The following is a 26,739-nucleotide window of genomic DNA, read 5'->3' on the forward strand; positions in this document are numbered from 1 at the left end:
TGAGAGTAGGTGGGGTTTAAAATATGGCTGGAGCCAAAGACAGCGTATAGGAGCCATAACATGAAGAGAAATTTAGCAAAATTATGTATCAGTGGAATATACAGCTCTCCACAACCATAAAACTAGAATGCCAGAATTTGAATATGACTGATCCCCATATCTCTTTGCACTGTCTCCATTAAATTCTCTTCTAGTAGGAGTACAACTTGAGCAAAAAACAACAAAAAACCCTCTAGAACAGTTTGGGATATGAGATTGTACTACTGAAGTATCCTTTCACCCAACAATTTAAGTACCTATTCATAGGGGACTTCTTAAATGTCTTGGAAACTAATTTTTAGAAGGTTCTATAAATTTAAGGGTAAACAGTTTATCTTCTAGGGAAATACAAAGAAGCTTATTGCTTTAGATCTATGATTGTCAAACCTTAGCTTGTATCAGAATCACCTGGAGAATTTGTTAAGCCAGATGGCCCTCAAACTGACCACAATTTAGCATTTCTAACAAATTCCCAGGTGATGCTGATTCTGCTGCTCTAGAAACCACACTTTTAAGAATCACTGCTAGAAGATAATACTACATCAACCAGAATTCTCTCTACCAGGCTTCATCCTTTGACTCTGAAATCACAGATCCTCAGGCAAATCTGACCCTATTTGGATTATTAGATCCACTCATGCTCTGCGTTTGTAGAGAAAACTGTGTGGCACGATGGAAACATGGTTTTAGGACACATCTGAGTTTTCAGTCACCCTCTCCATTTATTAACTGTGTGACTTTAATCAAGTTAACCTTTCTGAGCTTTGGTGTCTAAAGAGCAGAGTTCATATTTACCCTTGAGTTGTGACAATTAGATGTAGCTTATATAAACAAGCCATTTCTTCCTCCAGTGCGCAGTACCCATCAATAAGGCATGAAACTTTCTACCATTTACAATTTTTATTCCAAGTATTAGTCGATTGGCTCTGTTTGAATCTTGATTTACAATTAAAACATGTTTTATCAATTGATTCTTGAAATCAGTATAGATATTATGCCATGAAAAGCAGCTTAAATTAGTTATCTTGGAAGCTTATTTAGTAGTATTTGCTTCCCAGAATTCCTCAGATTTCAGAAAAGGAAGTTATCTAAACCCCAATAACTTTGTCCAAATACCTCAATACGCTCATTGTTTTGAATATGGAATATATTGAGTCTAAGATTATATGACCATAAATCAGACTGATAATTTTAGATCTCAGCTCTAGAATGCTTCATAACGTTTTCATAGTGTTTCAAGGCACAGTGCTTGTAATATGCACAAATCATTTTATCCCATTTATCTACTGCAGTGTGATCTCATTATTATTGAAAGTATTTTTTTTCCTACTTAAAGCCCCATTTTTCCAATTGCAAGTTACAGCAAATAGTATGGAGGTTTTCCTTTGTTACTGAGCCAAAAAAGTAGGAGCCCTCTTGCTCAAGGACATCACTTTTGGTTACAGCTTATTGACTTAAACATTTCCCTATTGAAATTATTTCCTAGGAAGTAATTTTCATCATCATTTATATTGTAATATTTCAAAATGATTTGTCTTTGTTTTTTTAAGTTCCACCAGAAGCTCTTCATTTTCTGACAAATTTATCTACTCTCTTGCCTTTGGAGTGTTCCTACACCTACTAAGTCTGCAAAGTACTATATCACACCAAACCTACTTACCTGAAGTGACTTTAGTAAAACAGAATTCTGTCAACTTCTATTCCTGCATATAGACATTCATTAAAATGTCCAAAAATGCCTATTTTGTGTAAAACTTTAGATATTTCTATTTTGTATATCATGTTTTAAAAAATCACTCAATCCAAGTATGGTAATGATACTAACTGAAATATGCCATTCCTTTGTGAGACATAATAGATATTTTCATTTAATGTATACCTTATATAAGTCTAATGCCTTCTGAAAGCAATGTATGTACTACATAAAATTGAACACTTGATTACCAACAAGGACAATGTTTTATTGAACAAATCTATGTACAGTACAAAAAATTTCTTGAAATGAGACACTATTGTTGATTTATTGCAGTTCAATGGCTCAGTTTTAATTTGTACTCTTATAAAATGCAAAGTAAAATAATTTAATGTTCAACAAGGAAGCACAAATTTCCTTTCTTGCTGAATCTGTAGTATCTTTCACATATTAACAATTCCAAAATGCATATGCAGCATTTACTCATTCTGAAAAGGTGTTTTACAGTACCAAATAAATTAAAAAATAAACACTATCATCCCTTTTAGGTTTTTCATCCATACAACAGTATTAAACCAAACATGAAAGGAGTACAGCTGAACCTTCGGTGTGATTTGAAAAGAATCACAAGTTCAATGATATAAATTATTTACGTATTATTTAATTGGTGGTTTTGAAAAAATGAATATGGCTAAAGCCCAAAGTACCAGTGTCCTTGTCCACGGAGATTCCCCTTTTTACCTCCTCCATAATATCTGAGCAGCAAAAATTCAGATTTGCTGTCTTCTTGACCTTACTGACAACACAGCAGAAATTTAACATTTAATTTTTTGAAGGAAATTTTTATTTAAAATCAAAGATTTGAAACTTGGTCCATGTAGGATGAATACATCCTCAAAACAGGAGAAGAAAATGAGAAGAATCTGAGGAATAAGAAGCAAGCTTCCTTTTTTTCTGAAGCTGAAATTAGAACCCTTGGAAGTTTATGCACTCTATAAAAGCAAAATGATGTACGTTTATGTTTTAAAAGACACAAAATAAAATGAACACATTCTTTCAATAGCTATTTGAGAAGTATATAAACTGAGGTTAGAACAGTGTGGTCAAATAGAATTTTATAAAACATTCCTTGATTTAGTTATATATAAACCAGTTTGATCTCAGTCTTTCAGAAATAATTTTCTCTTAGCAACACAAAAGTAGAAATAAACCTCAAAGACAAATAACAAATGGAATATATTTAAAACATCTTGGCATGAAGAGTAAAAGTAATGAAAATGGAATACTTTGTGGGCATGGATTTATGTCAATTGTTACAACTTGTAAAAAATGTGATAAAATATTAAGTTAAACTTCTGGAAAATGTACAAAGCAGAAATTATATTTCAAAAAACTTCACTGTTCAAATAAGCCAGTTTCCAAACAGACTTTTTATTATACGACATACTTTTAGAATGAACTGAAATAAAAATCATTACATTTTTAGTATCAAGAACTACAAAAAACTTTTTTTTTTTTAGCTGACCTTAAAGAAAAGATTTTAAAACTTGATTATGAATTGTGTTTAGTTACCTAAATGTAAATTCCACAGCCTAATGTAGGCCACATAACAAAAACAAATTTAAATTTGGAATGGACTTAATGACCATCATTGCATAGTAGTGAATGTTGATGATAAACTAATAAAAATCGGGAAATTAAAAAAAAAAATCATCTGATCTATCATGATCTGGAAATCCTAATAAATTACAGATGCTACCTGGAAGAAATTCCCCACTTTCAGAAGCTCTAATATAGTCGGGTCTGATGAGATTACCTGCCTTGAACAAAGATTTTATTATTTAGAAAAACTGGAATATTTGACATTGGGACATTAGGAGATCTGCTTTGAAACAGTTTGGCTTTTTATCACTGTTTTAGATTTCATACTATTAGGCAAAAGGAAGTCTTTAAGCATCTTTCTTTCAATAATGGACAAGTGGAAAACATCTGAGGGCATTTTTAAAAATATTTATTGTTTTAACAATTTATTAAGTTAAAATCTTCCTTAGGAAAATAACTTATCACCAAGGAAAACAATACATGAATGTGTTCTTCTTGTGCAAATACTTCCTTTTACATATAAAAATTACTATTCAGACCAGACTCATCACTAATGAATTAAAAAACAGGAATAGTATGGCTTATTTTGGAATTACCTCTCCTAATAGAATAAAATGAATGAATTCTCAACCTGATTCTTAGCTGATTTTTTGAGCCAATTGTTTTAATAGGACTGTACTTTGATAACTCACATTAATGTCTAAAGGACCTTACTATGAATCATCAAGCAATGTCCTAACATATATACAAATAGAAATATCCCAGTGTGCTTTTACTATTATTCACATTGAAGAATTTGCAATTCAGTGTTTTCCTTCAACTACAAAGCCTGTAAAGGTCTTAGATTCCTTTCATCTCTCCCCAGAGTTACTGATGGTGTTTTTCTATTATTTTATTGACATTGCTGCCCTTTAAATGTAACTAATATATACCACAAAAGTGGTTAGTGTGAGGGTCTATCAAGAGCTTACTAGCAAAGCACTGTGTTTTTTTGTTTTGTTTTTGAATTTTCAATGCTGGCATGCCATTCATTGAACTTTGACCTAATTAATCATCTGGGAACCAGTTAGAATCTTTAACTGATAGCACTGTGGTAAGTTAATGTATAAGTTTCTAAATCATATCACAAACCAGACAGCAGCGGTTCCTTAAACCATGTTTGACCAGAAGGGAGGGGACATAATCTGATTATGCATGACAAGAAAACAAACCCCATTTGTAGAATAAAATACTTTAAATTGTTTATTATTGTAAATCACCCCCCTTCCCCACACACACTTTTTAATAATGGGTTAACTTCTCCCTTTCTGTAAGGCCATAGCTGGTTTTCTGATTAGTTGCCTAAACATGTCTCTCATATAAGCGAAACTGAACATGCTGCTGCTATTAATCATAAACTTTTTAAAAATGTGGTTTTCTGGAAAACTGGTACTTTGGGAGTTTTATAATAACCCTTTTGGAGTCTAAGCCAGCACATCTCCTCTGTGAGTTCATTCTAGAAAATGTGCTTTGTCTTTATCTTTAGTAATCCGAGACCACTCTAAAATTAAGGCCATCAGGGAAATAGCAAACTGATGATGCATTTTCTTATAGTGCTTTTTTCACACTACTGCTTGATTGACAGATCTTTCTGAAACATTTTTATCAGGCACCTGTAAAATGGAACACATCTGTTAATTCACGTTTTACGACGTTTGACTGCAATTCCAACTCAGATTCCTGTTTAATTTATACCCTGTCATTTTAAAGGATACTGATATTAGTAGAAAAGTAAGCTCTTTTTCTGATTTTGTTTCTCAATTATTTTCTGTTCTTGTTTTACTTCTATTTTTCTAACAGACACAGATTCACTTGATTTATATTCTGGAATGCATAAGAAAAATAATTCCCATCAAAATTACAACTTTCATTACATGAAACTTGGAATGAGGAAGAACCTTTGATAAAATGGAAGAAGTATAATCAAAGAATATGAAAAACCTGTGTTCAGGTTCTGCCTTGCAAGTTCATAGGCAAATGCCTATCCAAATTACTTGTGAATTTCAGTTACTTGATCTATAAAACAGTAATATTAGCATCACCTCACACTGGCTGTATATATTAAAGGAAATAACATATGGAGTAGTGCTTCACTACTACACAAATGTAAATTTTTTAAATCTCAAGGATCTATAATAGTTATATTTATGCCATTTTCTCTTTCTACAGATATATCTACTAAGAAGATAGAAGACTTACTTTCATCATCTGAATCAAATCCAAAGAGTGTCTGACATTTCTTTTGTGCAAGATGAGCCTCAAGTGCTTCTGCATTACAGTAGGTGGTCAGGCATTTGCCACATCTTAATCTTTTCACTGATTTTTTATACACGTTATCTTGATCAGAACAGGCATCTACTCTATCAGTCAGAAATTTTCTGCGTTTTGGCATACTAAGATACCGTTCATCAAGGTAACTGGGAGGCAATGGTCTGACGTATGGTTTTGTTAAAATTAAGCCATATGAAGTATGTTCACTTGTCAAATTTGGTTTGGAAGGTGCCTGAGATACTGGCAAGGTATTGTGTTCTTGTGGTACAACACTGGGTAAAATGGAACCATTTTCTGTCCTGATTCTGTTTGTATCCATTTTCAAAGCAGGATTTGATGAAACTAAAGGTGTTTGCTCTACTTCACTGTGTCCATTGACTAAATCACTACTACTACAGTTATTTTCAGAATTTGGCTCTATGTCAGGCATCTTTTGGTCTATCAAGCTTATATTTGAAACAGTGTCATCAGAACGTTCATTTCCATTCTGAACTAAACTGTCTGTTTTCTTTTCCATACTTTCTATACATGTCTTTGGTTCTGTAGAATCTTTCCTTGATTTGCTAGTAGAAACTGGCAGACTAATAGTTTGTTTCTCATTACTAGATGAGTCTTTTTCCTGATGAATAGGATCCGAGTCTGTATGAACATCCCAAAGAATTGTTTCACTTGGTTGTGCAGATGATTCTGGTGTTTTACTTAAGTAGTGCTGAGCTTCATGTTCATATAGCAGAGGAAGATCTTCAAAAAGCTCATGGCATTCTGGGAAACTACACTGAGCTTGAAATATCCTGTGACTTTTTGTATGCTGGGCAAGCTGGAATGGCAGCTTAAATGACTCATTGCAATTAAAATGCAAACAAAAATACACATTTGGATAGCTATGTCTGTTAAGGTGGTCTATGAAATGCTGAGAATCTTCAAATTGCCTGTGACAGTATTTGCATTTTCCTTTGCTCCACTTCATTACTGTTTGTCGCACATTTAAATCAGTTGGATGTACGGTCATTGCATGTTTATTTAGAAATCCAATTCTTTTAAATATTCGGACACAGCCAAGAGCAGGGCACTTAAAGTTTCCTTCTTGATCTGTGGCATATATGTCCTTTGGATGGCATACAATTCCATTGATTTTATGAATTACTGAAGTTTCTTGATTCAGGTCATAATCATCTTCTTCATAGTCACCTTCTTCATCCTCTTCTTCCTCATAATCATCCCTACATTCAGGTAAAGGCTTCAAGACGTTATTTAAAGAAGTATCAGGACTGCCATTTTCAATAACATTTTCAATAACATCTTCTGGTACACTTATGGGAATTTCAATGAATTCAGCCACATGCTCAGGGATGACTTCTTTGTTTCCTTCACTAGAAGAAGTAAGAGTCTCTACTGCCAAATCCTTACTATCAGAATTCCCATTTTCAAATGAAATGGAAGAACAATTTATTTCTTCCAAAGCAGTGACTTCCTGATCATCCTGTTGAGCTGCAGCAATTTGCTGTCTCTGTATCTTCTTAACATGATTCTTTAAATGCTTCTGCATAAGTCCTCTGTTTCTAAATTTCCTACCACATATTACACATGCAAAACTGCCTTTTTTCTGATGAGCCTGGGCATGCCTTACAATGTGACCACCTAGAAATTCCTTGTTACATAACATACAACGATGCCTTGGGACATTGTGATCTACTCTGGAAGTATTAAGAGCTGTAAGGTTTTTCTTCATATTAATTTGACCTTTAGGCTGCACTCCAGATGCATCATCAGGATCAGTCTCTCCAGTGCTCTGATCTGTAAGAGAGTCAAACCCTTCATCCAAACCTTGCTGTTCCACTGTCCTTTTTAGATTACCTGCATTATTTTCCAGTGTGCTTTCATTTAGAAATCTAACTGCTGATTTATCACTCAATAATGCTACACAGTTTTTCTTAATCATTACAAAGTTCCAAAATTCAGGGTCAAAAAACAATCCCTTTTTCAAAATTGGAAGTAATTCAAAACGAACACGATTTTGAACACTACTTGTGCCTTCATTATATTCTTCATCTGGATGTTTGTAAAGCTCTTCAACAGTACGATATGCTTCTAAGGAGCGCTCCAGAAAAAATATTGAGAGTGCACAAATCCTGAGGATCTCCAAATCATTTGGCAAAAAATGTGCAATTGTTTTATAAATCAGACATTTAGTTTTGGGGTCATCATGAAGGTCGAGTTGTAGAGCACAACCACATATTTCGACACAAATTTGCAAGCCTTCTTCTTCCACCTGTAAAAACAAAAATATTAGTGCTAAATACTTCTTTTCTTCCAAAAAGATGGTTATACTAGTCCATCTTTAAAAAATACAACTCTTAAAATGAAAGCTAAATAAACATGGTATTCCAATGTGCAATTTTCCTTATTTAGTAGCCTTTACTCTTTATAGACCTTTCTCTCTTTTTTTTTTTTTTTTTTTTTACCTTGAGAATAATCTGGGATAGCCTTTTAGCTTCTAATTTGTTTAATTTTCATGTTTGACAAGCCTTACTACCCATAATACAAAATAGACTTATGGTGATTCATAAACTTATGGTGATTAAGATTTCTTACAGTTCTAGACCCCCACTTATTATTTTAGGTACAAATCTCATATTCTTTGAGAGAAGGGTCAAAATTACATGTATTTTAACAGATTTGTCAATTTTCCACATCAAGAAATAAACTAGGCTTAAAAAAACTGCCTATGGGAACTTTTATTATGCTATATGAAAAAATACTACTTATTTTGCTTATTAAGTAATGTTATTTATCCAAGTTGTCGACCCCTCTTAGTTATAATAGTGTCTCTAGTGGTTTGGAATAATCGAAATGCTTATTTTGTTTGGAAGAGACACCATAATAATGTCCTTAACATCATATATATGTACATATGTCATACTGCCTACATATGGTATATTATAGATTACAGGGAGGACTACTACCTTGCTAGCCTCACGTTTTCTTAGTCTCTTACATGCTGTGTAACCCTGCAGAACTACTTACCATTCCCACAGGCAGACCTTAACTTTACATATCTTATTCTCACTTTATCCAGCTAGTAAATTCCTACTGATCCTCCTATTCATTCTTTGAGAATCAGTTCTACTCTGAAGGTCTCTGCCCTGAGGTACAGTTAAAATTCCTCATTTTTTCCACCGAGAATAACTTATTTTTAAAAAACATTTCCATTTTTGTTTTTTTTTTTGTTTTTTTTTTGTTTTTAGACAGAGTCTTGCTCTGTCGCCAGGCGCCAGGCTGGAGTGCAGTGGCGCAGTCTCGGCTCACTGTAACCTCTGCCTCCCACGTTCAAGCAATTCTCCTGCTTCAGCCTCCCGAGTAGCTGGGACTACAGGCACCTGCCACCACGCCCAGCTACTTTTTTTGTATTTTTAGTAGAGACGGGGTTTCACTATGTTGGCCAGGATGGTCTCAATCTCTTGACCTCATGATTCGCCCGTCTTGGCCTCCCAAAGTGCTGGGATTACAGGCATAAGCCACCGCGCCCGGCCTCCATTTTGTTTTATAAACATCTCTTGTGTGTATCCTCACCCAACTTTGAATTCCTAAATTACAGGGGACAGTATCTCATTTTTTATATCTATGGTTAGCATAAAAGTTGGTACAATAACCTCTGAATAAATGTTTGCAGAGTGAGTGAAAATCAGACCTATTCCATTTACTTAGTTTGCTCCTATAAATCCATTATCTACAACTTGGAATCCTTTCTGAATTCCAACTTCTTATTTCTAAATGTCAATTATAATTAGACTTTACTACCTAGATTTTTCAGCTACAGCAAATTCAAAATCCATTCATTCAAAACAGAATTCCTTTTCTTTCTCCAAACTTCTGTCTACATCCTCTATCTTTTTTATTATTTTATTTTTTTGAGACTGAGTCTTACACTATCACTCAGGCTGGAGTGCAGTGGCGTGATATCGGCTCACTGCAGCCTCTGCCTCCTGGGTTCAAGCAGTTCTCCTGCCTTAGCCTCCCAAGTAGCTAGGACTACAGCCGTGAGCCACCATGCCTGGCTAATTTTTGTATTTTTAGTAGAGACAGGGTTTCACCATGTTGGCCAGACTGGTCTCAAACTTCTGGCCTCAAGTGATCCACCCACCTTGGCCTCCCAAAGTACTGGGATTACAGGCATGAGCCATTGCGCCCAGATTACGTCCTCTATCTTGGCTCATAAAATTTTAATGTATACAGATGCTCAAGTTTAAAAATGTTAAGATTATCAAAAAAGAGAACAGGCTACTTCCTTACCTGAAATCTTTTGATGGTTCCAGGATATTTATGAATTGAAGTTTCAATTTGTTCAATGAAATGCATGAATTGTAGCATTCACATCCCTTTAAGTATCTCCAACAACCACTCCTACCACACGCAGTCTCTCCATTAGTCTCATCTCCCACCCACTTCCCCACATTTCTCTGCTACCCTTTGTCACCAGATGGTTGTGAAAAACAAATAATAAAATGAAGAAAAAGTGCTCTGTAAACTATAAAAGTCTATACAAATGTTAGTACTATTAAACGTCAGCTTGAAGTATTTCTTCTGTGAACCCTTTTTAGATATGCCATCTATAATGTCGCCTGAGCTCACATAGTATTTATGACTCTTCACAGTACTGAGGCAATTGAATGATTTATTACGACACATGAAAGTCTTTTTAGTAGAGTATAAACAGTTAAGCATCATATTTTAATACTTATTTCATCTTTGAATTTTCCTTTTATAATATATTATTAGGTTTACCACACATGTGAAAATAAGAAAGCTCTGTGATGGCTGGCAAAACCTCACTTATATTGTAAACTTTCTATAATAATATATCTCAATTTTTGGTATAAATAAGAATCATGGTACAAAAATATGGATACATCTTTATTTTTTTTTATTTTTTTTTTTTTGAGACGGAGTCTCGCTCTTGTTACCCAGGCTGGAGTGCAATGGCGCGATCTCGGCTCACCGCAACCTCCGCCTCCTGGGTTCAGGCAATTCTCCTGCCTCAGCCTCCTGAGTAGCTGGGATTACAGGCACGCGCCACCGTGCCCAGCTAATTTTTTTGTATTAATAGAGACGGGGTTTCACAATGTTGACCAGGATGGTCTCGATCTCTCGACCTCGTGATCCACCCGCCTCGGCCTCCCAAAGTGCTGGGATTACAGGCTTGAGCCACCGCGCCCGGCCACATCTTTATTTTTTAAAATTAAGTTTTACAGGTGATTCTAATGCACATCAGATGTTAAGACGTGTTCTGTAACATAGTTTTCCTTTTTTGCTGGAAGGAGAGGTTAACTTTGAGAATGCATTTGAATGATAATTCACTATTTAATAAGCATACCATGAATGCAATTAGCAAAATAAATTAGAAACAAAAAAGAAAAAAACAAAGCCTCTGATAGAATGCTGCCAACTTTGTATCATGGGAATATGTCACTACATGATTGTACATCTAATGAGTAGTGTGATAATGAATGTAATAAACGCATAAATATGTAAAAAATTAAAATGTATTATTTAATAAACACCTCCTTATATATTTAAAAGTAACCAACATAAAGATTCAGTTTAATGGTGCTACCTAAAATGCAAAGTGGTTTTATCTTTATACTCAAAGTCCTATTGATATTTTGGGGGAAAAACTAAAAGATCTGCAGGATCTACTTTCATGTACTACATGGCCTTAAAATCATCCTTTCCTTCAATTTTAAAATCAAATAAATTTTATCAAAAGAGATTCAAGTTTCAGTGAACTGTTACTTAATTTTAAATTCAAGGGATAAATATATCCTATTTACCTCATCTTTAATGATTTTCATGAAAGGAAATATGACTCTCACATTAGTTGCTGTTCTTAAAAGTTGGTAGCACTGATCTACAAAAACTTGTTTTGAAGGATTAGATTTAAGCTGTAGTTTACTCCATATGAAAATCAACTCCCTGTAAATGAGAAAAAAAGAGAATTATCAAAAATGACAGTTGATTTAAATACAGACATTAGCTATCTTTCCCTGATTCTATAGTGCCCTGGCTGGAATGTATATGAGTGTAAATATGTATTACATTCACCCCCAAGCTACTTCTGCTACCTATATGAGAGTAAAAGAAGTTGGGAGAGGAAGAAAGATCAGAAATTACAATGTACAGTGGTAAGGAATGAATTCCAACAATATGCTGGCATACCTAAGATGCCTCCGTATTGGATCAAAACAGAAATTCTAATCCAAATGTACCAATACTGATACTACTTAAAAATAATAAACTTTGGCCTTTAATTAATATTTTACTTCTAAGTTTAGAAACCAATGTTGAAGACTTTCTATAAAGAAACGGTTCATATTTTTCATTTTCAGTTTACTAAGATATCAAATGTACTAAAGACTAAAACTGCAAGTATGTTATAGTATTGACCATGAAATAGCATGTTTCAGATTTTCTACTTTTAAACAGGCAGGCTATGGACCATTTGAACTGTTTCATAGGTAGATTCTGTTCTAAAATATGGCCACTGTTATTGATATATATATGATACACAAGGCTAGGAGCACTGGGTTTTGAGGCAAAGGCAAATCATATGATAGAGCTGATATATTTGGATGTCACATTTTAGCAAATCAGAATTCTTTAAAACATCATAAAAGTTTACAAAGCATCATAATCTAAAAGTATTAAAATAATGAAAATATTTTTTAAAAGTGATTTACTGAGCATATACTTTGAGTTCAGCACATATAGGTATTAAATCTAAGGACAGCTTGATTACCATCATGAGGGTGCACTTTGTCTACTTAGACAATACAGAAAACACAAAACAGAAAATGACAACAAGCAACAAATGAGAAGTAAAACCAAAATTCCACTTCCCTTTCACACTAGCTATTTATTAAGTTTCAGTCCACTAACTCCTTCTTTTTTGCACTCAAACTCTTTTAGAACTCTCACAAGGTTTCATGCCTTCCTACCACATCTCTAGCTTTTACTGCTTTCCAGTTGTCATGCTTGGGTATTTCCATCTATATTGCTTTCCATCCCCTTAACTCACTCATAACTAGTCATATTCCTGCAAAATTGATGATTTCCTAGATCAGTCAGTGACAGTAAACATTCCTCTATCCTGGTCTGGTTCTAACCTGTTTATCTTGCAGGGTCTTACATTTCAAGTATACTTTTGCTCTCATCTGTATCATTCTTTCTCAATGTTACCACTTTAGGCCCTTCAATTTTACAAACATATTTCTACAGTGGTTTCTAACCTGATCTGTTTTCAGCCTCTCTGATCACATTTCATGCAAAGTTAATAGCAATAGAAATGTGGGTTTTAGAGTTAGAAGGTTCAGGATTTGAATCTTAGGAACTCCCTACTCTCAGCTAAACTGCTTCATTTATTCTCACTTTTGTTTATGCTGACTGCCGTACTTGGAAAGTACTTCATTCCTAAGATAAGCTCTTTTTTTTTTTTTTTTTGAGACAAAGTCTCACTCTGTTGCCCAGGCGGTAGTGCAGTGGCTCGATCTCGGCTAACTGCAACCTTTGCTACCTGTGTTCAAGTGATTCTCCTGCCTCAGCCTCCTAAGTAGCTGGGATTACAGGCTCCTGCCATCATGCCTGGCTAATTTTTATATTTTTAGTAGAGACAAGCTTTCACCATCTCGGCCAGGCTGGTCTTGAACTCCTGACCTCGTGATCCACCCACCTCAGGCTCCCAACATGCTGGGATTACAGGCATGAGCCACTACGTTCAGCTTATCTTTCAAAGGCTCTATATCAAATATCTCTTCAGGAAAGCCTTCATGAATACACCAAACTAAAGTGATACCTACTTCAGGAAATATCTTATCCCTCTTACTGATTTCATCCCTATCATATGCCTCCTTGTTTATATTTTATAGGTCCTACCTATTTCCCCAACCATTAATATATTGTAAATACATACCATGACACATTGTTTAGTCGATGCAGTGGCAAGAACATGAAATTGTAAATAAGAGATACCTAAATCTCAATACAGCATTATACACTAATTGGAGTGGCAATCCCAGTTCAATAAGCCACCCTTTTCCAGGAAAAGCCCAATACACAAAGGTAGAATACCAGTGGCCACATCTCCTATGTGACCCTCCTCTGCAATCCCCTTCAGATATTAATTCAGGAGTGAGAAAGTGATCCCCGTCAGGCTAGTCAGAATCTCTGGGATGTTCTCAACTCTAAACTATTAAGCTTAGGAGTTGCTGATGTTCCTGCTGGTCTGCAGCAAGAGAGACTTAAGCCAAATGACAAAAAAGAAGCAGATTTTGAAAACATTAGCAATCTCAGTGTCCCTGGTAGCAGTTATCTTTGAGAACCACCTGTGGCCTTCCATGTAGCTTTCATGTAGCTCATTCTGCCTTTCATGTAGCTCATACTGCTGCACCCTAAATACTTTTTTCCTATACTGGTTAGGCACAGATGCTATCACTTACAAACTAGTACAAATTCCAACTCCATTTCTTACTAGCTGTATGACTGTTATCTCTTTTATATAGTTTTCTTATACATAAAGGTTGGGATTATTCCCATTCAACATCTTTATTAAAAGAATTAAGAGAGAGAATTGAAAAACTTAGGTGAAATGTCTGGCATATACTTCCCCTAAATGCTGAAAGCATTTAAAATGTACATTGCAATATCCTAATAAGTTTGCCAAGAGAAGGCTACCAGGATGGATCTTTGCTTTTGAGCAGGCAAAGCAGAAATCTTCTGTGTTATGAAGTTCCACTTTGATTGGATTTACAACATGGGATCTGAGGTTTTAGTTGAACAGTGGATTCTGAAGGGAAAAAAAAAATTCTGAAAACCATCAATAGTCTTCTTTTAGAAGACCAAAAGAGCAGGTTTAATGAAGCTTTTATACATTTTCCTTTATTCAGAGTGTACATCAGAAAACACAGCAGTCATTCAGTGTTCAAACACATTTCCCAGGTAACTGCTAATAAAAGACCCTATTAACTACTAATATTATGATTAAGTTATATGCTTTCTGAGAAAAGACTATATAATGAGGTCAGTTACCCTTACAATGCAGATTTTTTTTTTCCAACTTGACCCATTTATTTTAAATAATTTTAATATTGCAGAGGCTGGAAGACTGCCTGTCTGAATACTGGCTTCACTAGTTACTAGCTGAACAGCTTGAACACAATATTTTCTCCATAAGCTTATTGGATTAAATGACATATGCATATATAAAGCAAAGACTATAGGAAGCATTCAGCAAATATTTGCAGCTGTTATTATTATTAATGACTGTGTAAGAGAAATGGGCTTAGCAACTTGCCCCACTGGCTTGGGATACAGCAAAACTGGATCTGGTTCTGTTCACACAGAGGGGAGATAAATGACAAGCTGACTATAGGTAAGACCAGGATGAAACAGACAGCACAGACTTTGGAAGCTAAAAAGAATCCTGCTTGTTAAATTAAAGTAAAATTAACTTTTAGAAGGAAGAAAAGGGACCTTAACATTCAGAAATGTAGAAAAGAGGCAGAAGAAATAAGAGGGTAGGCCATCAGAACCCACACTACTTAGAAGGAATGGCCAAAAAGAAGGCTAAAGACTCCTTTCTGGTTAGGCAGCTGGAGACACTGAGCTTCTATTCTTAGAAGGTATCTGTGGTCAGGAACTGGAAGACAGGCATTATAAAGGCATTATAGTATTTTTAAGGTCCTTCCCTAAAGAGTAGAAACTGGTTACCAAGAGAAGAAGGAAATAAAATGTATTTTTCTGTTTTTTTTTTTATATGTATATACTTGATTCTAGTTATTTATGAGAGTATATTACAATGAAAGAAGTAAAGATACCCTGTTTAAATAGTGTGATATAGCTAAGGACAGAAAACATTCCTATTCTATAGGAAAATATCTATTATAACTGTCATGACTTTTCAGTTTCCAAATAACTACATAACAAAAAATGATAATACTTCAAAAACTACAGTTATATGCAGTGTAACAACATTTCAGTGAGCAGCAGACTGCATATACAACAATGGTCACATAAGATTATAATATGTTTTTATTGTACTTTTTCTATATTTAGATATGTTTGCATAGACATACTTACCATTGTGTTATAATGGTATTCAGTACAGTAACAGTACAGCATTCAGTACAGTAACACTGCCATACAGGTTTGTAGCCTAAGAGCAATAGGCTATGTCATACAACCTAGATATGCAGGAGGATATACCATCTAGGTCCGTACCTCTACAATATTCACCCAAGGAAATTGCCTATTGACAGTGCTTAGAATATATCCCTATCATTAAGTGATGCATAACTGTATATAAGGGTGTGTATGTCTTACCACTACCTCCTAATCTCTTTCTCTATTTGAAATTCCAATTTACATGGTATAAATTAGAATAAAAATTAGCATAATCAATCTAACTAAAAGTATATTGTAATCCATAGAAAACAAATTTACTTGTTTCTAGATCTAAGTCTGCTACTAACTAGCTACTTAACTCTCATCTCTGAGTTTGAAGATTTTAATCTTTAAAACAAGAAGAGATCCAGACACAGTGGCTCATGCCTGTAATCCCAGGATTTGGGGAGGCTGAGAAGGGCAGATTACTTGAGCCCAGGAAGTTCGAAACCAGCCTGAGCAAAATGGTGAAACCCTGTCTCTACAAAAAAATACAAAAATTAGCTGGGCATGGTGGCACAAATCTATAGTCCCAGTTACTGAGGAGGTGGAAGCGGAAAATCACTTGTACCCAGGAAGTTGAGGCTGCAGTGAGCCGTGATTGCACCACTGTACTCTAGCCTGGGTGACAGAGTGAAACCCTGTCTCTCCCCTGCCCCTCAAAAAAACCAGCCAAAAATATTGAAGTATTATGATATGCAGCTATATGTTTTCAAGTTATTGTTTTAAGTATCTGAGATTTTAAAAAAGTGTTTATAGCCCATGATCATTTCAGATTATTATGTTTAGCAAATGAAACCTAGTTTTTTGTTAAGAATTAATGAAATAGCAAAGTGCTAAGAGTTTTTGTGTGTATGTGTATATATGGGTATATGGGTGTACTGGAGTTGAGGAAACAGAAATTCTTAATAGCCCTTGAAGAGTGTTTTTATTTTAGGTACCTAAAATCACTCATACTACATTTTAAATTACATGATTGCTAGGGTAAACCTGCTGCTTCATATATCCTACTAGCAACTTTTAAATGTTTTAAAAACTCAGACTCCAAATTAAAATTTAATTTCAAACCATTGTTTCATTTTAGCACATCCTTTAAACATTTACACTATCAGTTTAGTGGTACATTATCTTTTCTTTTTAAAGTCTCTAGTTCTTAGAATCTACTATTGTTCCTTACACAATACATTTTTTTAAAAAGTAGCTTGACATTTTCACACAATTTAAAAAATAAAGTCCACACTCTGCTAGACAATTTTCTTTCTGTTGCCCATCTTACCATTCCAGTTTCTTTATTATAAACACTTACCAGATACAGTACATATCCCCATTCTGGAGCTGTGGAATAAGAAAGGATTCACAGAGTTTCAAGGCTAACATAGTTTTGCCTTCTTTTTCAGCATTACAGATGATATCAATTCCACTCTTACAATCAGTTTTCAATAAATGCTGTAAGAGGAAAAGAGAAATCAGTTCATATCATTAAAAATATCTAAGAAGCTAGTTGCAATAAATGTTTAAACATTCAAAAGAAATTACTTAGATTTCTAGTTTTCTTCTACAAAGACAATGATGACTTGCACAGAAGTATTTTCATGGTTTCATAGTTTCATTGTACAGCACCTACATTTTACAGTGACTACTTTTAATCTCATTAATGTCCACAACCTATAGGTACATACGATCCATTAGGAAAAGATTAATCACTTCACCTTAAGAAACAAAATAAACACGAGCATTTTTCCTCTAGTACTTTATTTTGCAAGATCATAATGCTTCTTGGGTTTTTTTTTTTTTTTAACTCCTGGCAAGCTATGAGCTTGTTGGCTTTTATTTGACCTCTTCTCCATCATATCAAAAGTGCAATGTGAATAATAATACTTATTAATGAGTATATTTTATTGATTTCATCACTTGTTAATATCAGATTTTTCAACATGACCTTAAGTTATGGTGCCAAAAGAAAACACATCTAGATAATGTAATCCTTAAGTCTTTGGCATTACTGTAAAAGGAATTTAACAACAACAGTGGGCTACTATTTTTTTTTTTTTTTTTTTTGGTAGGGTTAAAATGGTAATAGGCAAAAATAGTCTCAAACAATACCTCCCGGAATAGCTGATCTTCTACAGGTGACATAAACAGACATGTGAAGAGTGCTTGATGGAAGTATAAGTCTTTACTGATTTCTGGGTGATTTATACAAGATTTAATAAGAGCCATTGCTTCGGGTATGCGTTCACAAGCAATTAGGTATCTGGCACGTAGTTCAAAGAACAGTGGATTTTCAGAACTTAAATATTTGTTCACTATATTAAAAAGAAAACAGACTCTATTACTCTCAAGAAAAGATTCTCTCAAACTTTGTTCTTTGAAACTTTACCACTAAAATATGGTTTCTAATTAGATTTAACTAGTTAATGAAATAGCATTTTCCTTAGTAGGAGTTTATTTGTGAAAAGAATATTCAGTTATATGGTTGGAAAAAGGAAAATAAGAGTGACACCAAAACAGTGCTCAAGAAATATTTGTTGATTTCTTCTCAGTCTAAAAAGTAAATAATAAAAACAAAATTTTAAAAAGAAAAATATTTTCTTCTTTCAGTTCATTAATAAGTTAAAATAGTTTCCAAGTAACATGGGTCTATGATGTTTTTTTAGTCTAAGATTACATACTTTATCTTCTTACTGCTCAATATTTTCTTTAAGATTAAAAGGCTGAATCCTAATCTGTCACATTAAAACCATGTTAGTTCACATTATAGATGTAATCTGAATTAATGAAAAAGTTGAATCACAAGAAAAATATATTTTATTTAAAGATAAAATTAATCCAAAAGTAGTGCCAAATAGGACTGCTTATTAATATACATTTATGTATCACTAAGGATAATTACTAATATTTTTACATAATTTTAAAATATATAAACACCATTAGCTATATAAATTTATTTAGACCTAACAACAACCTTATGATGGGTATTATGATACTAGCTTTATAGATTGCAAAACTGAGTCTCAGAGAGGTCAAATGACTTGCCCAAGGACAAAGAATTAAGTGGCAGAGCAGGAACTGGAACCCATATTTGCATGATTTTGAATCCAGAAGTATTTTAATTACTTATATTTAATTGGTAGCTTCTAAAGTGCTTATGAATGTTTTATTTTGGCTTAAACATATGTCTTGCAATTCTGTTTACAATATATGTTATGCAAACGTTGATGTGTATAGTTAATGCAGAGATAATTTCAGTCTGGTCTTTACCCTAATGATCACCAACTAGAGAAAAGTCATCCATATAAATGAGGCTCTAGAACAGCTTTTCCCAAAGTGTGAGGTGTGCTAGTACAGGTATCAAAGGAGTGTTTTTTTATCTTAATTCCCAGCCTAAAAGGCCATCAGCCCTCAGACCAACCAACAACAGGTTTATTCTAGATCTTATGTTAGTGAAGCCTAAATCTCCCTTAAAATCTCAAACTTTCTTCTCCCCTGTCCTCACTTCTCTTGAAGCTCTGTCTTTGTCTAGCTCCTTCCCACTCTGGGCACATGCAATCTCTTCATAATTTCCTCTAGTCTGTCACCCGTGCCTTTCCTATATATTTGACTCTTCATATTTCTTCAGTAACCTAACTCCTCTTCCTCAGCTCCAGCTCTCTCCCTTTTCAGGTTTTTTTTTTAATCCCTTTCCAAGATCCACACATCAAACACCAGTGTCCTTTTTAATCCCTTGGGTTCTTCATAACACTGTCACATGTACCTTAACCTCACCCTCCTAGTCTTGTTCCATCTCCCATTCCATCACAAGTCCTCCTCTACCCAACTGCATTCACAACTCACCCTAACCCCTTAACTTGTGACTAATGGAAATAACCTGCTCAACAGAATATGTAGTATGAAGTGTCTTTCTCACCAAACCAAGGTCTAACTGGTTCCAGGGTTGGGAGGTCTTGTTTTTTTCCTCTTGGCTGTCTCATGACTGAACTCCATAGGCTCTCTCCACACTTTTAAATGTTTGCCACACTTCTATGCTTATTCACTATTGCTGAGCTTACATTCTACAGTTTTGGTGATCCAAAATGTTCTGGGGGTTCAGGAATAATATGGGGAACATTTTTATAAAGAATTAACTAAAAGTAGTTGACAAAGCCTCCTGCCTTGAAAGGAAATTTTGGCTTACAAAGGACTGTTAAATCAGATTGGACAGGAGTTGATACCAAAGAAATAGGCATGTAGTAAGGGTATGAGACAAAACTTCTAATGCATAAAGTTTGGGAAATACTGCTCTAGAGTATTTGGCATTCAAATGTATTCACTCAGTCACTTATTCACTCATGCATTCATCATGTGATCATTCATTCAATCACCAAATTAAGCATCTACTCTGTACCAGGCACTGGGCTAGCTATAGGATATGCAATAGTAGTGACAAAAATTCAGAGTTCCAGCCCTCATCGAGTTTCCTGTGTAAGGGAAGGGAGATTCCATGTGCTTTCATTAAAAGCAGAGTTTTTGTTTCTTAAAGAAAAAGATGTTCCTACTTAAACAGATTTTAAAAATATAACTAAAGTGACAAAATATACTCTTTTTAAATAAGTAACATCTAGTAGATGTGTTACCACTCAGAATTTCCATTATGAGAAATAAATGTACCAAACCTGGTGTCAGAAATCACTTGGGACCAGGTTAGAAAAAACAAACACTTTTCATGTGAAAATACATCACTCCATTATTCAGTATTATAAAATGAAGAAAAATCACTATTACTGCTCTAGTTAGTAAATGAAAGTGTATTTGCTTCTCACAAATGTTGGTTTGATTTTGAATCTCTTTAAGTACCTATCTCCTGAGATGCTGGCTGAGCTTTAAGAACAGCTTGCAACACTGGATCTTCCCATGGGCCACCATCTCTAATGATTCGAGTCACCAGTTCCAGATTCACATTTCCATATCTGCGGAGGTGATTCTGGCATTCCTAGGAGAGAAAAACCATTTTGACTCTGTGAATTTAAAGGGGTTAAAAACTAAACTTGATCATTATTGTCAATAAAATGACTGATGGCCAGCTATTAAATTATAAAAGAGAAAGGGTTACTATTGTAACTTAAGTAGGGTGTCAAAACCCCATGAATATAAATAGGCTTTAATGCCAAAGGTTATACAGTATGCATATAACTGGATTTAGAAAATCCCATTAAAACAGGGATGATGTGTAACCTAAGGGAAAAACCTAAGGGATAGATCATTTCTAGGAAAAGAACCAGGTTGCAAAAAACTGAAACTTAAATGTTCAGTTAAATTTATATAAAGGCACATAAAGTTCCTCTTAATAATGGCAGGAAAGAGCCTGACAAGAAGGAGAGAGGCTGGGGCAGGGGATGTGGGGTGCCTTCTAAATGTAGTCTCTGGTTGGCAGGTAGACAAAAGTCTCCTGTCCTGATCCCAAACATATAATCTGAGTTGTGGCAGCAGGCTGGAAGATGGAGATTCTATTTCCCTTTATGGGATGATCAGATTCGCATTTTGGGGATAAAGAAATGACAGGTTAAATAAATAAATCTAACCTATAAATAAGTAAATCCAACCTCTACTTTGCTTTAGATTTAAGATAAAGATGTACTGGTAAATTGGGCAATAGCTGTGAATTTGTCCATACGTTTTCTGGGTTTTTTTAAAGATACTTGAAATGTTTTTCAGAGAATATGCTTGGACTTGTCATTAATTTAATGAATTTATAAATTTCATTTAGTAGATTTAGACTTACAAGATTTGTTAAGTTTGATTATGCTTTTTGATTCATTACATACTTTGTTAGGTTTTTTTTTTTTTTTGAGATGGAGTCTCGCTCTGTCCCCCAGGCTGGAGTGCAGTAGAGCAATCTCAGCTCACTGCAACCTCTGCCTCCTGGGTTCAAGCGATTCTCCTGTCTCAGCCTCCTGAGTAGCTGGGACTAAAGGGACCTGCCACCACACCTGGCTAATTTTTTGTATTTTTTGTAGTGATGGGGTTTCATCGTGTTAGCCAGGATGGTCTAGATCTCCTAACCCTGTGATCCACCACCTCAGCCTCCCAAAGTGCTGGGATTACAGATGTGAGCCATCACGCCCGGCCGAGGTATTGTTTTTTAAAATGGTTCAGAGAATTTAATTTGACAATTTGACATTTAATTTGACATTTTTTTAAATAATGTACAAATAGAGCTTAAAGCCTTAAGAAAAAAACTAGATGTAGAAACTGGCAATGTTAAAAAAAAAAAAAGCAAAAAAAGCTGACTATTAATTGTACATCAATCAAAACACAACCAATTGCCAGAATTTAATTCTGTGCTCATAAAATCTCTCAGATATTAAAAACTTATAATTTATAAAGCAAAGCTTCAGAATTTAAAAAACATATCTTCAGAAATGTTACTTATTAGATGAATCAAGGCTACATATTCAAAGTGGCTACAAACACTTGGCTTTTATTAAACTGTCCTATTCTTTCATTATTTGCTGAGATTATAAAGTGATTTCTATATGCCACATTCTATATGGTTAAAATATACAAAATGTTTTACTTGTTTTATAAGAGAACAAAATAGTAGAAGAAATCAAGTTTTAAGATAAAGAACCATTCAGTCAAATAAGTCAAAACATCATTTATAGTCAAACATTATGAAAACAAATATCTTCTAAAAGTTATTTAAGGTTGGTCCCAAATTAAGCAATCAAGCAAACAAAAATCCTACAAACAATGGGCAAGTTACTTAACCTCTCTGTGCTCTATCAGTCATTTCCTTTACAAAATGGATACTAAAACACCTACTTCATAGGATTGTTGTGAGGATGAAGTAATATACAGTATGGGAAAGTGCTTGAGACAGTGCCTAGTAGTAAGCATTCAAAAGATGTTAGCTAGGCACTATTATTTCTTCTAGTATTTTTTAAATAGTTTGAATAAATATTTTATTTTAGGACGTCTAATTTCTTTGGCATGAAATTAATTTCTGCATGTCCACATGTCAGCATGTTCAGAGCATTCATTAAATATAAGGTAAATATAAAGGTATTGATCAGCCATGAATTTAACATACATGGAACATTGTAATGATTTTTGGCAACAGCTTTATGGGTAAAAATAATGATCAACTGAAACTTCCCAAGGTAAGCAAGGTAGCAAGCTCCCAAATTACTCTAGACATACAGATTACTGCCCCCAAAATTCAACTAATGTAAGCTAGCTTTTGGTCCAATCAAAGCAAAAGATATCATTCTACATAACTGGTCTGGACCCATCAGCAGTTTATCATCAGATGAAGGTCCTACTTTAATCTCAAATATAAGGACTTCTGGACTTACCTACCTACGCATTCACCTATTGCACATCATGAATTCTTTTCTCCAGCCTGGTCTCTTCCATATCTCCCAAAATTCACCTTGTCTTTTCTTACCTATGCCATTTCTCATGTCATTCTCTTACAACTTCCATAAGTCTGTCTAAATCCTATCTTTCCACAAACCCACTTTCCCCAAGAAACTTCCACTAGCTACCTTAATCCGTAATAAACTTAATTTCTTCTCCTGCCATACTGAAAATTTGTACTAGGCCAGTCTTCTGTACATTATTGTGTAAGAGGAAGGCCTTGCATTACTATCTTAAGTGTTGATATCTTACTTTTTAAACCAAGACAGGAAAGGAAAAGTGTGCCAGAGAAGATACATCCTCAATAATAAATAACCTTTTAATCAAAATAGGGTTGTATGGAAATCTGTGTAAACGGAAGCACTATGAATCTGAATGAAATGAAAATTCCAGAGTAAAGCTACAGAACACCACCTATCCAATTCACTCATAAGCAAGTTACTGCAGAGCAAATTAAGACAAAAATGTAAAGGGTCTTCAATATGGTTAATATAATAAAAATATAATCTTCAAAATACAGTAGTCTTTATAATACTTTGAAATGAGAATACTCATAATTCTTATTATACTTTCATTGGTTATCTCATAGAAAAGCAATTCATAATGTTATAAAATTTAAGGATGTTATACATTTTCTTTTACAAAAAAGCAATCATGTTTAATTTGCCATTCTTTTTTTTTTTTTTTTTCTGAGATGGAGTCTTGCTCTGTCTCCCAGGCTGGAGTGCAGTGGCACAATCTCAGCTCACTGCAACCTCCACCTCCTGAGTTCAAGTGATTCTCCTGCCTCAGCCTCCCAAGTAGCTGAGACTACAGGTATGTGGCACCATGCCTGTCTTTTGTGTGTGTGTGTGTGTGTGTGTGTGTGTGTGTGTGTTTAGTAGAGATGGGGTTTCACCCTGTTAGCCAGGATAGTCTCAACCTCCAATCTTGCGATCTGCTCACCTCGGTCTCCCAAAGTGCTGGGATTACAGGTGTGAGCCACCATGCCCGGCCAATTTGCCATTCTTTTTTATGGTAAGTTCCTGAGGAATATTTACCTGATAATTTCAAAAATTTATCATTCTGAGTTTGCCCATATAAAATAAAGGGGACAGTTATAACAATGAAAAAAAGTTACTGTTTTTCAATAGAAAGTTCTTACAAAGAAAATAATTTAAAATGAATGTTTGTAATTTGGAAGTGTTTGCATTATGATTGCTGTTGCCAAAAATCAGTGTGTCACCTATAATACTTCTATTATGCCATTAAAAAAATAATTTTCTGTTGAAAAAATTTTCAACTGAAGCATTTTAATGACTTTTGAATTCATTGTTAAAAGTGGTTAGTATTAAAGAAAACAAACTGACTTTAGGAATACAAATTTGGTAGTCAAATTTCACTTTCGCATAATTAACAGAAGGCATTTTAAACTAAGCACCATGATTCAGAAAAGACAATTTTCTTTTTTTTTTTATTTTGCTCATCTTTGGTTTCTTTTTATTTATTTTCTATTTTACTTTAAGTTCTGGGAAACATGTGCTGAACATGCAGGTTTGTTACATAGGTATATGTGTGCCATAGTGGTTTGCTGCACCTGTCAACCCGTCATCTAGGCTTTAGGCCCCACATGCATTACTTATTTGTCCTAATGCCCAGAAAAGAAAATTTTCTATCAAAAGTATCCTTTTAACTTACGACCAAACATCAAAGTAAACTGAACCTAAAACTGAATTACTGTATCACTATGATACAATAATTTTGATTATTTTTCAAAAATATGGCATAATCACACTACTGTCACTTTATACTCTTGAATTTAAAACATTATTTTAGTTTTATCCTTTTTAAGTGTACTTACAGTATGAGTACATGTGCATAAGTAACATATACATAAAGGGGATATGCACTCAAACTGTATTTTAAAAACTGTATACTATATCAGAAGTCTGGAAATTCCTGGTCTTAGGTATTATTTGTTTTTATATTTGTGTTTGGGGCTGAATATAAAACTCATCTTTGTCTTCCATTGATTATCATGTCAGTTTTCTTCACCATCTCCTGATTTGCTTCTTCCTTGCCATTTCTACAATACCAGTCTAGTCTAGGCCTTTATCAGCTACCACTCAGATCACCAAACTACAGTTTCCTTCATCCCTCCCTGTCGCTAATAAGGCAGTCTTCAGGTTTTAAAATCTTAGACCATGAAGCTCTCAAGAGAGCAGTATAAATAAAACATTTATTTAAACCTGTTCTTTTGCCATATACATTACTGTAAACATATGAGCATATCATTATTTATAATAGATTAGGGAATATGGCCTAGAAAGAATTAGAAAGAATGCTGGGTTGAGAGTAAGACTTAGGCCCTCATTCTGTTTCTATCAACCTCAACTCTGTTGGGGCTTAATTTCAGTTATGTAAAATAAGGGAATTGGATAAAAAATTTTTAAGATGACTCTGTCTCACAATTATAAAAATGTGTGAATGCTTATAAGTTACATTATTTGATTTTAAAAAATAAGTAGAATTATGTACTCATTGAACTATTTAAGGATATCCTTTTTGGGACTTTTAAAACTGAATATTTAAAATATGAATAATGATTCCTTGTTTAATAAATGATAAAAAGTAACAAATGTACATGCTACTTTAATTAGCAGTTTTATCTGAAGAGGAAGCCAATCATAACTACAGTAAAACCATCAACTAAAAGCAGTTATTTTTCAAAATTAGTTGGTAGTTACAATCTAATGGAAGTACAACCCTATCATTAGCATTTTAAAATAAGTAATGAATTAATATGGCTACCATCTTAATTGTCACTGTTCCAACTACTGTCATCATCCTAACCTGTACTACATAGGCCCTGAAGCAGAATTAAGGTGCATGCAAGATTTTTTGAGCACAAGTTCGCATACAAAGAAATAAATATAAAACTTGATTTGGCAGAAAGAATACTGGAGTCAGTCCAGAGAACAGGTCACAGTACTGCCTAAGCTACAAGTAACTGCCTAGGCTAGTTACTTAGTCTCCCATAATTGTTGTTTAGTGGATTAATGAATGAATCTCTCTGGTACTTAGTTTCATCATTTATTTAAAAATGAGATTGAACTTTAATGCCCTGTGCAGTTCCTTATAGCTTACATTTTCTATATTTTATCTGGAAAAATATAAATTGTTTCAAGCACTAATATGCTGAAAGGTCTAGTTGTTATGTATTAGGACACTCTACATGATCTTTCAGTGAACAATGAATGCTTCAATGATGTGCTCTCAGAGCTAGTTCTGAAGTGTTAACCCTAACACTGATTTTTAAAAGCAGTTACATGCCTACTCTTGACAATACTAGACTGCAAGATGCTCACAATCTTTGTTTATGGTTGGATGTACCCTCTCCTGAAATGACTGTTCTATGTCATTATTCCCATGTCAGGGTATACTGGTCTTTCCTGAAATGTATACAATTTGTTGACACTGACAGTCCTATCTTTTGGAAGCTTGCT

At 34.3% G+C, this 26,739-nt stretch overlaps 1 protein-coding gene and 1 long non-coding RNA gene across 8 annotated transcripts in view; one reads left to right on the plus strand and one right to left on the minus strand.

The window, feature by feature from the left end:
* The window catches only part of LOC110567543 (uncharacterized), a 27,548-nt gene extending 3,204 nt beyond the window's left edge, over window positions 1–24,344 (plus strand). The window contains exons 2-3 of one of the 2 annotated variants that reach the window (XR_002477935.2): window positions 5,543–5,651; window positions 23,949–24,344. This is a non-coding gene — a long non-coding RNA (uncharacterized LOC110567543). Of the gene's footprint in view, window positions 1–5,542; window positions 5,652–21,849; window positions 21,916–23,948 lie in introns of those variants that run through there. The other variant, XR_010343917.1, reaches the window with a different exon arrangement.
* Window positions 1,980–26,739, minus strand: part of ZNF654 (zinc finger protein 654) — an 88,950-nt gene continuing 64,190 nt past the window's right edge. For 2 of the 6 annotated variants that reach the window (XM_012454645.3, XM_012454648.2), the window contains 6 exons: window positions 20,690–20,825; window positions 17,960–18,162; window positions 17,163–17,302; window positions 11,473–11,614; window positions 5,573–7,913; window positions 1,980–4,986 (listed from right to left, as the gene is read on the minus strand). In XM_012454645.3, the coding sequence (XP_012310068.2) occupies window positions 4,979–4,986; window positions 5,573–7,913; window positions 11,473–11,614; window positions 17,163–17,302; window positions 17,960–18,162; window positions 20,690–20,825 (2,970 nt within the window). In that variant the 3' untranslated portion in view covers window positions 1,980–4,978. The remainder of the gene's footprint in view (window positions 4,987–5,572; window positions 7,914–11,472; window positions 11,615–17,162; window positions 17,303–17,959; window positions 18,163–20,689; window positions 20,826–26,739) is intronic. The other 4 variants (XM_064380010.1, XM_064380009.1, XM_021667264.2 and 1 more) reach the window with 3 other exon arrangements.

The sequence above is a fragment of the Aotus nancymaae genome, unplaced genomic scaffold (genome assembly GCF_030222135.1).
Source record: "Aotus nancymaae isolate 86718 unplaced genomic scaffold, 86718_ANA_hifiasm-v0.15.2.pri h1tg000022l_1, whole genome shotgun sequence".
NCBI lineage: Eukaryota > Metazoa > Chordata > Mammalia > Primates > Aotidae > Aotus > Aotus nancymaae.